Raw genomic sequence first — 15,617 nt, 5'->3', positions numbered from 1 at the left:
GTGTTAGATTGTTAATGGAACACACTATTTTGGAGGACTGTTTTGCATTACTGTTTGGAGCTATATCATGTACTGTAACTAGCTGTGCATCGTGATCGGACAGACCATCCTTAACAGGAAAAGTTTTTATTTGATTGAATTTGTCTTGGTCTATGAAAATGTTATCTAACAGTGTGCTGCTTTCCTGTACCACTCGAGTAGGAAAATCAATAACTGATGTCAAATTGAAAGAACCAAGTAATACTTCAAGGTCAAGGTTTCTGTCTGACCCTTCAGAAAATCTATGTTGAAATCCCCACAAATTCCTTTGACTGATAGGTAGCATAACAAAGACTCAAAGTTCTTCAAAAATAGTTGAAAATTTCTCAATGGGGAACTATACATGGCTATAATTATAAAAGTGCCTTTATTCTGTTTAAGCTCACATGCACATCCTTCTGTGTGTTGCTGTATGCAAAATTTTTGAGTTTCCAAATTTTTCACAATATGACTGATTTTAACATATATGGCAACTCCCCCTCTCTCCATAGTGTATCTACTTATATGTGCTGAAAGCTTATATCCACCTACATATACCATTTCCATACCTGTGACTGTGTGATGTTCAGACAGGCCTAGTACATCTATTCCACACTCAGTTTCTAAATCTTCTATACAAACAAGAAGCTCACCTACTTTATTTTTCAATCCCCTGATATTTTGATGCAATATATTAACATTATTTTTCACTGTACTGTTATGACAATCTTGTGATATTTTCACATCATTAGTACCTGCCTGTCTGAACTTTTCATTAAGCTTAATTTCAATCAATGTAGGATGATTGGATACTGATCTTAGCCTAAAAAAGTTCTCCCATGAGTTTCAGTGCCCCCTCCCCCCTAAAGATTTTGCTATCATCCCAGCCAGTTTACCCTTCCCTTTCCTATGGAGATTCCATATGTTGTTCACATGTCATTGTTAATTTTCGTAACATAATATGATTTCTTATGTTCGAGTGACTCTCCTACATAATTGCTGGATTTCCACATAATAATATTATTTCTCATGCCATTTCCTTTCTTTTGTTAGATTAAGAAACTTCTGGTCTGAAAACATAATATTTGAGTATCTTATGATTGTGATTACATGTAATTCTGTTTGGTAAGTAGCAGCTTTCACTTTCTTTCTTTGACTGATATTTTATTTCTTTTTAGAACATTTTATGTATAAATGTTCCTGTTTTAAAGATTTTATTTCTTTTTCAAATGTCTGAGAAGTTTATAGTAGTGAGCTGGTAAGTTGGTGTGTTGAAGACCTCAAACAGTTTACCTAATCTTGGTTAATTTATTTCATTTATGTTTTTATTAATTGTCTGCAGGTATAGCACAAAACCAAAAGAATTTGTTCTGGAATGTGCACCTCATCAACCAGGTGAATTAGATAACACTTTAGAGGATATCGTCACTGATGTGTTAAACTTTATTCAGGATCATCGATACGATCCATTAGAAGTGTATGATGATGAATTTTTTGAGGAGCTGAAGGATATTCCTGACCCGAAATCTGATCCACTAAAAATCCTCAACGAATTCTTAGATGTGCTACACACACTAGGTGAGTATTTGATGCAAGGTCTTTTAATGCATGTTTATCTTAGAATATCCAATAATATGTTCTTCAGCTTCCGTTTGTATGCAGTGAGCTTAGACCAAGTACTTGTCAAGGGGTATGACTGCTGATAGGCTGCTGTTATGTCATTGTGTTTGACTTTTTTATGTACAAATGAGAGGTGAGTAGAAAGCAGTGAGAAAGCTAATAACCTAATAAACATTGGTGCAGAACCCAATGGTTTTTCCATTGCAACTTATTATGACTGAGATCATGCACACCCTATAACAAGAGCCACAAGGTTCCAGCCTGCAGATATGCACGATAACCATATACATTCAAAAATCTCAGGCATGTACCAAATACACTGATAGACATCCAAAATACGTTTCTGGAGTTTATCAACACTGTCTGCAATCTACAGGGCTGGGGTACAGCAAAGCTTTTAAATATTCCCCCCCCCCCCCTTTTCAACACACACACACACACACACACACACACACACACACACACACACACACACACACACAAAAAGCCAGTGAGTTCAAGTCAGGGGACCTGGGAGACCTTAGTATTGACAAGCCACAACCTAATGAATGTGTTGTTGAAACACTGTGTACCAGTATGATATAATTAAATGGGGGCAGTTTATCATTTTGTAATACATGCCTAATTTGCAGATTTTCGAAATAAATGTAGCCTTAAACATTAACTGAACCATGACTTTCAGAGGTTGTTCAGGGGTACCTACTGAGTATTTTGATACAGGGGACCAACAGTCTCTGGCAGCTCTTTGCCGAGTTATTGCATTTCATTTCGTTCCTTATCCCAATTACTTTTGAATCCGTATTGCACTTGTGATAGTACACAACAGTCCAAATATTGATGATATATGTTGTGTCTCTTGTTTCCGTGTGGTCACGGTATTTGCTGTTGATGACAGGGTGCCCTCGTCACTTCATCGCCCTCAAGTTTGCATTCAGTACTGCTCGATTCTCCCTAGGGTTGTATTTTCCGACAGCATTAGTTGTGCGTTAACAGAGATTGACAGCAGTAATATGGTTAGGTTTATTGATGAAGAGTTACCAATATGCACTTTGTGTGTGGATTCACTGAATGCATTGGAAGGACTTTACAAAGACACTTTTCTGAGCTATTCCCACTCCAATGGCAACCACATCACTATACTTTTGCAATTGTACATAGGTGTCTATGAGAAACTGGATCCTTTTGTGTTAGAACTTGAGATACTGACTGTGTAAGGCATGCCAGAACACCTGATATGGAGCAAATGTGTTACATACAGTTGGCACATTGCACAAGCTATGAACACAACCAATCTACTGTTTTGAGTCTTAAATGAACAGCAATTGTACCTGTATTATCCACAAAAGGTGCAATCATTGCAGCCATAAGACTACCCATTTTTAGGACATTTGTATATTGGTTCCTGCAGCAGAAAACCCCAATTTTCCTGCCTTCATATTGCTTATAGCTTAGGCCATGTCTTCAAGAGAGGACAAAAGTGGGAGTACCCATGTATGGGATGACAAAAATCCACACGCACTGGTGTGTCAATCCTTATTTGGCAGACACTTGCTGTGAATGTATGGGCTCATGTTGTCAACAATTTTGTGATTGGTCTTTACCTACTTCCTGATAGGTTGAACAGAGACATGTATAAAATGTCCCTTCAAAATCTCCTCCAACAGTTCCTATATGATGTGCCACTGAGAATCCATCAGCTTATGTAGTTTCAACATAATGGTGCTCCACTGCACTTGGCAACTGATGTTACGAACCACACTGAAATACAGTTTGGATGACAATGGATTGATTGCAGTGATCCTGTTCTATATCCAGCTCAGTCACAAAACAGTACACCAATGAACTACGGGTCATTACATGTCAAAACAGGCAATAATTCAAGGATTTGTAACTCTGTATTTTAGATTTTCACAAAACTTTGCATATTTGCATATACTTCTAACATAGGAATTTCTGCAATATCTTTCTGGTCTTATACTACAACTGTGATCCTTAAAAAAAAAACAGACAAACAGTTAAAAAATATCTGAGGTCAGTTTGCTTGTCATTTATATTAAGTGTTAAAAGAATTTATGTAAAACCAGGCCAAAAACTGTGCACAACATGTCATAAGATTTTTGAACAGAAAACTGACATCAGTAAGAAAAACGAAAGTGATGGGTGGAGGTGAAATTTCACAAATCAGTACTAAAAAGTCAAAGTATTGAGGATACAAATAAAACTTAAACATGATTTTAGGTGCTCTCCCTGAGAACTGCACTCCATTCCATATCACAGCAAGGCTTCATATGGAAAAATGAATCTAGAAAAAGTGAAGGATCTTTTGGAAAGAAAAGAGTGCCGGACATTAGATTGCAGTATTGAAGATTCTGACCGTAGAGAATATACTCGAATGTTAGCAGGAGCAAAAGACAAAGTTAGCATTCAGAAGAATGTGTATATGGGAAAAAGACACATCCTTTGCAACTTTAAGAGAAATGTACTCCTGTTGTAAATGGGAGAATCCAAACATTAACATTGGTCTTTCTAAATTTTGTTCACTAAGACCGAAGTGGTGTATTCTAGCTGGTGCTGCCATCACTCATTCAGTGTGTGTGTGCGCGCATGGATGGTATTCACCAAAATGTGAAACTACTTTTGGTTGCAGAACACAGTGAAGAAACATACAAAGAACTTATAAAATTTCTTGAATGTGACTCTGAAAACTACGACTGCATACTTACTCACTGTGGTAATTGCCCCAGTGATGACAAACCGTCAGAATTATTAAAACAGAAATTAGCTTACAAATATGCTGATGATGAAATTGAATTCATCCGATGGATAAACACAGATCCATGGGCAGAACTGATAAAGCAGTATGCGACCATTGGTGAATACATAGACTTCTTGGTGACAAAATTATAGGCACTTAAACCACACTCATTTATATCTAAGTGTCAGTCAAAAGCATTGAAAAAACTGAAAGAAAATCTAACCACAGAAAAAGTTATTCTTTAAATAAACTTTGCTGAAAACTACAGTTTTGTAATTCAGAGAAATTCAAAGTTACCACTGGACAAGAAGCAGCTGTACAGTCCATCCCATGTGTGTTTATGTGGTAAATGAAGAAAGTAAATTGGTTATAGTGAACCATTGCTTTATAATTGATGATACGGAACATGATGTAGGATTTGTAAATGTTGTCCAGAAAGAAATGGTTGATTGGCTGGCAGAGCATTATCCACTAGTGAAGAAAGTGCATTGTTTCACTAATGGATGTGTTGCTCAATATAAGAATAGAAAATGCTTTAAAAATTTGTGTGAACACAGAAACTATTTTTCTATTGATGCTGAGCATTCCTTTTTAGCTATAAGCCATGGCAAATCTGTGTGTGATGGTTTGGGTGGAACTATAAAACATATATTGAGAAAAGCTAGTCTTCAACTAGTGGATGATGCACAAATAACAAATGCATCTGGTGGTTTATGATTTCTGCAAAGCTAATATTGACAATTTTGTTTCACTTCTTAGAGAAAGTCAATATAGATTTCCTACACAAGAACCTTGAGAAGAGATTTTCAACAACCCGCACAATATGTGGTACCAGGAATTTTCACCATTAAAACCACTTTCTCGTGATCCTTTAGAGATTAGAAGAGTAATGTCTTCTGAATAGCCTTCCTGATTTTTTTCCTTCAATGAAAATGCCTCACATTGGGCATGCACTCGTCCTCAACAAAATTCTTTTGTAACAGCTGTATATGATGACACGCGCTACTTTGCCTTCACCAGAAATGTCTGTGATGAAGAAAGAGACATTGAACTACTTTTTCTCTACCCACCTGGACCAGCAGTGTCATTCTTTTGGACTGAGAAGGAAGACTCTTGTTTTGTGCCTTTGAGAAAACATTTTATGTGCTGTTGGTGTACCTAAATAAACATCATTGGCAGAATGTGTTACTTTAGTGAAAAAGATATGACTTTAACAGAAAGTAATATGTCACAGTGGATTAAAAACAGAGATGCTCTTAAAAAGTTTCATTGATAGTTTCAGGGATCTTCACTGCTGAACATTTACATTTTAAATTAACATTAGTCTCACTAGAATAATTGTTCTTTAAAGATGCTAATTTGACACCCCAAATAAAGTTAATCCATGTAATGAAAATGTTTCAATTAAACTTTATAACTTTTTGCACTGTACTTTCATGAGGCAGCCTTACTATAGGTTGTCAGTTTGCATAATGTGATTTGAATGATCTTCTGAACAATGATGTGATGTATGTTAAATGAATATCCAATACCTATCAAAACTCCGGGAGGTGCTTCTTATTATTTTTTCTTAAAAAAAGTTTCGATAAAAATAAATCTTGTATCAGCTGTCAGAAAGAGTTTTACATATTTAAAAATCACTGTTTGAAACAGAACAGCTCAAGTTGATTTTCTATATTCCCGTAATAAAGATCCATTCCTTCTGTGACATCTGGGGCAACATGATAGTGATGTGTTGAAAATAAGATACTTTCTGTTGTTATTGTCTGAAGTAACGCAATCGAAATGACAAACTTCAGCTGCAGCATTTACATTTTCAAAAAAAAAAAAAAAATTCCATTTTTTCCCCCTCAAACAACATGAAGTATGTGGAGAAATTTTGCATAGACTATTGCCATGCAGAAAGTAACAAGTAGAAAAAGTTTCATGAAAATCTGAAGCAGTGGGTGTCAGGGATGGATGGTCTTATTTAGAATTATCATTTTTTTCATCGCAACACAAAGTACTGTGATTTCAGATTTGTGTGTGTGTCCAGTCGTAGAAAACCCATTATTTTTTTTTTTTAATTACAATGTCTACTGTCTTGGAAATTATTTAAGACCAGTTGTAAGCTGCCACCAGGTTGGAGAAATGCGATATAAGCATTTTTCAATGTGTCTGTACTTTTTCCGAAAATTGGAAAATGACACACACTGAATTTTTTGTATGTTTTTGGTAACTTTACAGCTTAAATAATTACATGTCTGTTAAGTGTGTGTGTCTCTTAACTTAAAAAAAATTCTAATCAAAAGCTTCATAAACACCTGAGTTATGGGCATTTATGTAGGTAGGTACCATTTTGCATTGAAATTCGTGCAGAACCCATTTAGCTGATTATCACTACATTTAAAATTCGATATAAAAAAGGAAAAAAAAGTTTTAGTCTGAGAGCAAAGAGATTTTGTACAAGTTCTTACGTTATAACTATAAGCAAATGTGCAAAATTTCATGGAAATCTGTGATGATGGGCGACATGACCTTTTTGATTTGATGTGGAATGACCCCTACTTCAGAAGGCATGTGAAGGACTTAGTTCACAAGACGCCAGTTGGTTCTTGCACACACCTGATTGCTAGGTTCATTGCAGCCAAAGAAGTATTATGCCAAACTCATGGAATCCTTGAGGATGTAATTCAGCCTATGGTGTGTCACTGTACACTCTGCTGTGATCGTGGTGGTAGACAATTTGAACAGTACCTGTAAGGGAACAGTTCTGCATTTGTTACCTGCTGTACTATAAACTGACAGAACAGAGTGAACACACTGTAATAAAAGTGTATAGGAACTGCTATAGGGATTTTGATCTGGTTTTGGGTAATAGATACAGATACACTGGTTCATGAGCAAGGTGTTTGTTTATAATTTATAAAATTTCAAACAAACTGACTGAATTATGATGTATTAAAGTTAAGTTGTGAAAATGATACAATTTCCACACAGAAAACAGCCGCCATAACTCGAGAGAGCAGCAGTGTCTTGAGAGAGTGGAAAGCTTGGCTAAATCCTAATTTGGTGTGATTGTCTAGTGCTGAGCATTTGACTACCAGCTGAAAGATTGTAGGATTGAATCCTGGCTAAGTCACTTTTTTCACTCTGTCTCATAATCTAGCATTCACCTCTCATTCCTGTGGAGATTCGCCAGAAATGAAATGTAGCCTGGATTCCATGTTACACTGTATCTCCCCTTTTCCTGGTGGATAACCAATAAGGGACATGCAAGTCACTTGAGTGACATTCAGTTGAATGTAGATGTTTCGGAACATGTGCACAACGAAAAAACATGTGAATCCAAAACCTGTGGTATTTATTTATGCATAAAGTAAAATGCAGCATTGGCTGCACCTTTATTTTGTTTATATAATGAAAGGAAAGTTTTGCAGAAGCACAGAGATAACTCAACTTTCGGCGTTCTGCTTTTCTTGAATCAAACCTAGATTTGGACAAAATTCCTTGTGTGACGTGGCAAAGAAGTCGGCCAAAATCAATTCACGATGAAGAATTGCGGCAACAAGTCTCAAAAATGCATCACAGTGAATACTCAGCTTCACAAGAGGAGTGCTGTAACACAAGCTTGACATGCACATTATGCATGTTTTTTTCTTATTTTTTGTTTTATTTGTGTTACCTCAGCCAGACTCTGATACATACTGAATCACTCACACACACACATACACCTCCCCCTGTGGGTCCGGGGGTTAGAATAGGCCCAAGGTATTCCTGCCTATCGTACGAGGTGCCTAAAAAGAGTTTCACACATTTTGGCCTTTATGTGATGGTCCCCTGTAGGGTTTGACATCTATTCTTCAAAATTTTCCCCGAAGAGAGAGCCAATTGGGGAAGGGCGCCTTACAATGTGCATCGTGTCCATTGTGCATTGAAATCTTCAGTCCACTTTCTCATCGTCGCATTGCAGTCCTACCCATTCTCCATCTCTTGGATGAGGATACTTTCCTGGATGCGTTTTCCACCATGCACTATGCAATGACTATTTCTGTGTCGACAATGACCGTGGACTCCTTTGCACCTGATATCCTGCATGGTAGCCAGTCGGTTGTGGTGGGGCCGCCATGTATCCTGTTGGTTGTAGCCCCCTGACCGCACAGGGATCGATCTGCTGATGCCTGCGCCGTTAATTCCCAATGTGTGCAAGGGGTAGATGCCCATCCCCTTGGGGAATCAGGATTCCCGGCAATGGCCGTCGTGCCAGGTGGCCTTTGCTGTGGCTGGGTGGTGTCCGTGGAGAGGGCCACTGGTTAGAGTGGGTGGCATCAGGGTGGATGACATGCGATGAAGCATAGTCCATCATCTCTTGCCGGTGGTGAAACACCGGCAGTCTCTAAGCGGTCACGAGCTCAATTCAACGCACAGAAGTACGACCACAAATCATTCCCCTCCTTGGCCACACCATGGGAGGAACGTCAGGCTAAGGATGGCAGCAGATCTTATTCGTGCTGGTACCTTGTATGTCCGAGCGCTGATGGGGAATCTTTCATCTACATCCCTACATCTACATACATACTCCGCAGAATGAGGGAAAAATGACTGCCTATATGCCTCTGTATGAGCCCTAATCTCTCTTATCTTATCTTATCTTTGTGGTCTTTCTGTGAAATATAAGTTGGCGGCAGAAAAATTGTACTGCAGTCAGCCTCAAATGCTGGGTCTCTAGATTTCCTCAGTAGCGATTCACGAAAAAAATGCCTCCTTTCCTCTAGAGACATCCATGACGATGAAGCCTCAGTTTGTTGTTGAGCATTTAGAGGACAAGTTCGGGGAGGTGGAGGGCTTGTCCAAAATGGGATCTGGGTCATTCTTGATCAAAACAGCATCCTTCGCCCAGTCACAGGAGTTACTTGCTTGTGACAAGCTGGGGGATGTTTCTGTAACCATCATGCCCAATAAGAGCTTAAATATTGTCCAGGGTATCTCCTTCTTTTTCAATCCGATGATGAGCTGCGTGCCGATTTAGAGCGGCGAGGTATTTCGTCCTGCATGTCCACCGGGTCTGAAGGATAATCAGGTTTGCCACCGGTGCCTTCATCTTGGCCTTTGAGGGTGATAAATTGTCCGAGAAGATCAAGGTGATGGTCTGCTGGTGTAATGTAAAGCCCTATACCCCTCACCCGATTCAGTGCTTTAAGTGCTGGAAGTTCGGCTATTTGTCTTCCCATTGTGCTTCCAGTCTCACATGCTGAGATTGCGGACGCCTATCACATCCCAATACTCCATGTGCCCTGCCTTCCATCTGTGTCAACCATTCGCATTGCTCGCCTGACTGTAGTATTCTCCAGAAAGAAAGGAAAATCATGGAGTACAAGACCCAGGACCGACTGACCTACACTGAGACTAAGAGAAAATCTGAATGCCTGCATCCTGTGCGTATGACATCGTCTTACGCTGCCGCTACAACAGTTCTGGCACCATCAGCTCCGCCAACCCAGGTCACCTCTCAGAGCCGGAAGACTACACCTGCCCCCTTGATGGTGGGGGCTATTTACCTCCCTGTTGATTCTGCACCACCTACTTCAGGAGCAACCCCCTCACCCCCAACCATCGGGGACATCCGTCCCCACTTCTGAGCCGGAGAAGTGGAAGTCTTCTTCGGCTTCTCTCACAAGGAAGGGGTCCCTTGGGTCACTCCCTTCCCAGGTTTCTTCTAGTCAAAAAGATGACACCCGCCAGTGGCTGAAGAGCCCAAAAGCAGCTGGTCATAGGGCTTCACGCTCATCCTCAGTCTTGGAAACTGAGACAGTGAAGTCCTCCCAGCTTGGGAAACCTAGAAGTTCTGCGGCTGAGGGTGTGATGGAGATTTTGGCGTCCCCTGAGGACCTAGATCTCACCAGCCCCTCAGACACAGTGGATATAGAGTGCTCAGGCAATAAATCAGTGGCAGCAGGTGACTTTGAAGCGTAAACTGCCTCATTGAATGTTCCATGCCTTCCCAGTCTCACAATGTCATCCTGCAGTGGAATTGCGGCGGTTTTTTCCACTGCCTGGCTGAGCTACAGCAACTGTTAAGTTTTACACATGCTATCTGCATTGCCCTCAAGGAAACCTGGTTCCCAGCAATGCGGAACCTAGCCCTCCACAGCTATAAAGGGTATTACATGAACCGTAGCGACTATAACAGTGTGTCAGGTGGAGTTTGCGTTTATGTCCTAAACTCGGTCTGTAGTGAACATGTGCCCCTTCAAACCCCTCTTGAAGCTGTGGCTGTCAGAAGAAGGATGACATAGGAAATAACTGTCTGCAGTGTATATCTTCCTCCAGATGGTGCAGTACCTCTGAATAAATTAGCTGCACTGATTGATCAACTCCCTAAACATTTCCTACTTCTGGGAGATTTTAATGCCCATAACCCCTTGTGGGGCCGTCCAGTGTGACTGAGCAGTTATAGGCGCTTCAGTCGGGATCCGCGCGACTGCTACGGTCGCAGGTTCGAATCCTGTCTCAGGGATGGATGCGTGTGATGTCCTTAGGTTAGTTAGGTTTAAGTAGGTCTAAGTTCTAGGGGACTGATAATCTCAGATTTTAAGTCCCATAGTGATCAGAGCCATTTGAACCCTTGTGGAGTGGTACCATGCTTACTGGCCGTGCCTCTTTAAATACTGGGGCCGTCACACATTTCAATGTGGCTCATGGTAGTTAATCAGCCATTGATTTATCAATTTGCAGCCCAGGACTTCTCCCATCTATCCACTGGAGAGCTCGCGACGACCTGTGTGGTAGTGACCACGTCCCCATCTTCCTGTCACTGCCCCAACGTCAGGCATACGGTCTACTGCCCAGACAGGCTTTCAACAAGCTAGACTGGGGAAATTTCACCTCTGCTGTCACCGCTGAATCTCCCCCACACGGTAACATCAATATGATGGTTGAGCAGCTGACTAGCACAATTGTTTCTGTGGCCATATACGTGATTCCTCATTCTTTAGGGTGCCTAAGGCATAAGGCATTCCCTTGCTGGTCGCTGGAAGTCGCTGAAGCAATTAAGGAGCGTCGGCGAGCTCTAGAGCGGCTTAAGTGGCACCATTCCCTGGAGCACCTCATAGCCTTTAAACAGCTCTGTGCCCGTGTTTGCTACCTTATCAAGCAATGGAAGGAGGAGTGTTGGCAGAGATATGTCTCCACCATTGGGCGCCACACATCACAGTCACAAGTCTGGGCAAAGATCAAATGTCTTACCAGGCCCCATCAGTTGTCCTCGCTGTTACCATAAATGGCTAGTTATGTACTGACTCAAATGCGATTGCCGAGCACTTTGCTCAAGCCTCTGCGTCGGAGAATTACCCCCAAGCCTTTCGCACACTCTAATGGCTGCTGGAAGGGAATGTCCGCTCATTCATTACACGCTGCAGTGAATCCTATAATGCCCCATTTACGGAGTGGCAGCTCCTCAGAGCCATTGCACATTGCCCCGACACATCTCCTGAGCCTGATCGCATCCACAGCCAGATGGTTAAACATCTCTCATGTGACTACAAGAGACCTGGTGGATGACATCGGAAGTTCACTGAGGCTTTTTGCCGATGATGCTGTGGTGTATCGAGAGGTTGTAACAATGGAAAATTGTACTGAAGTGCATGAGGACCTGTAGCGAATTGACGCATGGTGCAGGGAATGGCAATTGAATCTCAATGTAGACAAGTGCAATGTGCTGCGAATACGTAGAAAGATAGGTCCCTTATCATTTAGCTACAAAATAGCAGGTCAGCAACTGGAAGCAGTTAATTCCATAAATTATCTGGGAGTACGCATTAGGAGTGATTTAAAATGGAATGATCATATAAAGTTGATCGTCGGTAAAGCAGGATCCAGACTGAGATTCATTGGAAGAATCCTAAGAAAATGCAATCCGACAACAAAGGAAGTAGGTTACAGTACGCTTGTTCGCCCACTGCTTGAATAGTGCTCAGCAGTGTGGGATCCGCACCAGATAGGGTTGATAGAAGAGATAGAGAAGATCCAACGGAGAGCATCGCGCTTCATTACAGGATCATTTAGTAATCGCGAAAGCGTTACGGAGATGATAGATAAACTCCAGTGGAAGACTCTGCAGGAGAGACGCTCAGTAGCCCGGTACGGGCTTTAGTTAAAGTTTCGAGAACATACCTTCACCGAAGAGTCAAGCAGTATATTGCTCCCTCCTACGTATATCTCGCGAAGAGACCATGAGGATAAAATCAGAGAGATTAGAGCCCACACAGAAGCATACCGACAATCCTTCTTTCCACGTACAATACGAGACTGGAATAGAAGGGAGAATCGATAGAGGTATTCAGGGTACCCTCCACCACACACCGTCAGATGTAGATGTAGACTTCATAGTTCCCCTGGGCACCCAAATTACTGTCTCCTTTTCCTGCCCGCAGCAATCCATGTCCCGCATCTGTGGCCCAGATCGGGGCTAACAATTGAGATTCGCGTGCGGTCCCTTCTCTCCGAACTGGAGTCTTTCCCTTTACCACCTCTACTTGCAGTCTGTTCATGTACGCCGCCATGGTGCACACCTCAGCCGCAGCTTCATCTGGACCTTTTGCATGGCCCTAAGAACTCCGTTAACCCCGCCGTTCTCCACTGTCACTGCCGCTCGATTCTTGACATGTTCCGGGACTCTGAAGTGGTTTACACTGACAATTCAATGGCTGATGGTCACGTAGGCTTTGCATATGTTCATGGTGACTGTATTGAGCAGCACTCCTTGCCAGTTTGCTGCAGTATTTTCTCTGCAGATCTGGCGGCCATATCTTGTGCCCTTGAGTACATATGCTTATGCCCTGACGAGTCATTTCTCCTGTGTACAGACTCATTGAGCAGCCTACAAGTTATCGACCAGTGCTACCCTAGCCCCCCTCTGGTAGCGTCCATTCAGGAGTCCATCTATGCCTTGGAACAGTCCCGCCGTTCAGTGTTGTTTGTGTGGACCCCAGGACACGTTGGAATCCACGGCAATGAACTTGCTGACAGGCTGGCCAAACAGGCGACACAGATACCGCTTCTAGAGATAGGCATCTCCGAAGCTGACCTGCGTTCTGTGTTACACCACAGGGGTTTCCGGCTTTGGGAGACAGAATGGCATAACAGCATGCATAACAAACTGCGTGTCATTAAGGAGACTATGAATGTGCGGAAGTCTTCCATGCAGGCCTCTCGCAGGGAATCAGTTGTCCTCTGCCGGTTCTGCATTGGCCATACGTGGCTAACACATAGTTCCCTACTCCGTCGCGAGGACCCACCTCACACCTCAGTGCTGCTGTGGCTCCCAAATGACAGCCGTCCACCTCTTGCTGGACCACTCACTTTTAGCTGGTCTGTGGCAGACTTTTAACTTCCCCAGCACTCTGCCTTTCATTGTTGGTGACAACGCCTCCACAGCAGCTTTAGTTTTATGTTTTATCCGCAAGAGTGGGTTTTATACTTCTATGTGGGTTTTAGCCCATGTCCTTTGTCCCTGTGTGTCCTCTACCCAAGTGTGTTTAGGGTGAAGGTTTTAATGCATTGCAGAGTGGCTGGGTTTCCCTTTTTATTCTTGTGGTTGGCCAGCCACTGTAATCTGTTTTCATGTTTTACTCTCTTCTGTTTCTAGTGTCTCTCTGTTGTTTTTTTGTCCTCTTTTGTTCCTTTTAGTGTTCGTTGCCTGCCCTTCGTTCTTGTGGCTTTCCTTTCTTTCCGTTTTGTGTTATATGTTTCGTCCGTTTTATTCTCAAACCTGTGGCATTGTTTTATTAGGAACAAGGGTCCGATGACTTCATAGTTTGGTCCCTTCTCCCACCTTTAAACCAACCAACCAATACATACACCTATAATGCATATAAAATATTTTTATTGGTTGTAAACATATTACTTACATCGTAATATGCTCCCATCATTGCAATGAGATGTCACTCCAAATGCCAATTCAATATGGAACACACAACATACGTGCCTCTAGACAACTTTCCTGGCATGTGCGTCTTACCCAAGTAAGTTATGTGAAAGTGATGATATTCAGTTACTTAACATTGTTCTCTGAATTTTATTTGTGATCTCCAAACAAAACATGCTACGCCAGTCATACCATCTGGCTGTAGATACTTGATGCTACCTGTGCAAAGCCGGGTTGAGCCGTTGATATATCCTGTAATGGAACAAGTATGTAGGTAATGTGCTGTATTTGTGCTGTGACACAGCTGAGCAAATCTTAAAACTGCTTATATGTGACCAACACTACAAGAACACAGAGTATAATAGTAATATGTACATTCATTAATTGTATATTACGAGTAAGATAAACCTGTAAATTCTATGGAAAACTTACATGGAAGTGTGAAGCTATTGGTGTGTATTATGCCAATGGGAAACAAAACTTTCGGTGTTAAAATAATTAATTGAACCTCCTAAAAGCAAAAGGCCTGCATATTGCCTTTTTGGAGGCTGCTTGGAGAGCTGTTGTCACTCATATAGTATGCAAGCATCTTCATACAATCAATTTGGCATCACAAAAGATTTTCTTGAAAAATATTGCTTCCAGATGACATCTTTCAGAGCAGCTGGTAAAGTACTTTCTCACAATTTATTAATCACCTTTATTGTTCATAGACTAATATTATAGTTGTGTTGCTCGACTTCTACCAACTCCTGATCAACACCAAAGCTTTCAGCATTTTTTTTTTTTTAACTTTTAGATGTTACTGAAATTAATACCAGTTATCCTGATATTTCCTGTGGCACAGTTCAAGTCATGCAGCAGTTGGGTAACTCTTTTTAAATGACCTTAGACTGGCAGCATTCAGGTGACCAGGAAATTAGAATGCAATTTGAAGACTTTTAACCACATGTTGTGAAAGGTGTAGCCTTCATTTCCAGCATCCATATCATAACTAACTTGCATCTTGAGTTTCCAGTAAAAGTTTCCCTTTCTATGACCATAAACTAGTTGCAGAGAGAGGCACTTCAAATGATTAGCCTCCACTTGGAATGTAGGTATTTCTCTCATGAGCAGTTTAGGATATTTTGCTTGTTGCTCCACACCATGCACTGTAACATGCTTGGATCCTCCTTGACTCCCCACAAAATGGTAAAGGCATTGCTGCTCTAGCCTCTCCCACTCAGTGGTGGTCATTGTGAGGTCGTCTAGTGTGTTTAGGGGATTCTTGTGATAGTCGTGTTAATGTCAGCAGATATTGTGGACCATAGCATTTAGTTG

At 41.4% G+C, this 15,617-nt stretch overlaps 1 protein-coding gene across 3 annotated transcripts in view; it reads left to right on the top strand.

The window, feature by feature from the left end:
- Positions 1–15,617, top strand: part of LOC126299079 (endoribonuclease Dcr-1-like) — a 262,481-nt gene that overhangs the window by 70,339 nt on the left and 176,525 nt on the right. For all 3 annotated transcript variants that reach the window (XR_007552718.1, XM_049990749.1, XM_049990750.1), the window contains exon 7: positions 1,361–1,596. Coding sequence is in view for 2 of the 3 variants with exons in the window: in XM_049990749.1 (XP_049846706.1) it covers positions 1,361–1,596 (236 nt within the window). In the remaining variant the exon portion in view is untranslated. The remainder of the gene's footprint in view (positions 1–1,360; positions 1,597–15,617) is intronic.

The sequence above is a fragment of the Schistocerca gregaria genome, chromosome X (assembly GCF_023897955.1).
Source record: "Schistocerca gregaria isolate iqSchGreg1 chromosome X, iqSchGreg1.2, whole genome shotgun sequence".
Classification (NCBI taxonomy): domain Eukaryota; kingdom Metazoa; phylum Arthropoda; class Insecta; order Orthoptera; family Acrididae; genus Schistocerca; species Schistocerca gregaria.
Note: the sequence above shows the minus strand (reverse complement) of the source record. Positions and strands in the feature narration are given on the sequence as shown.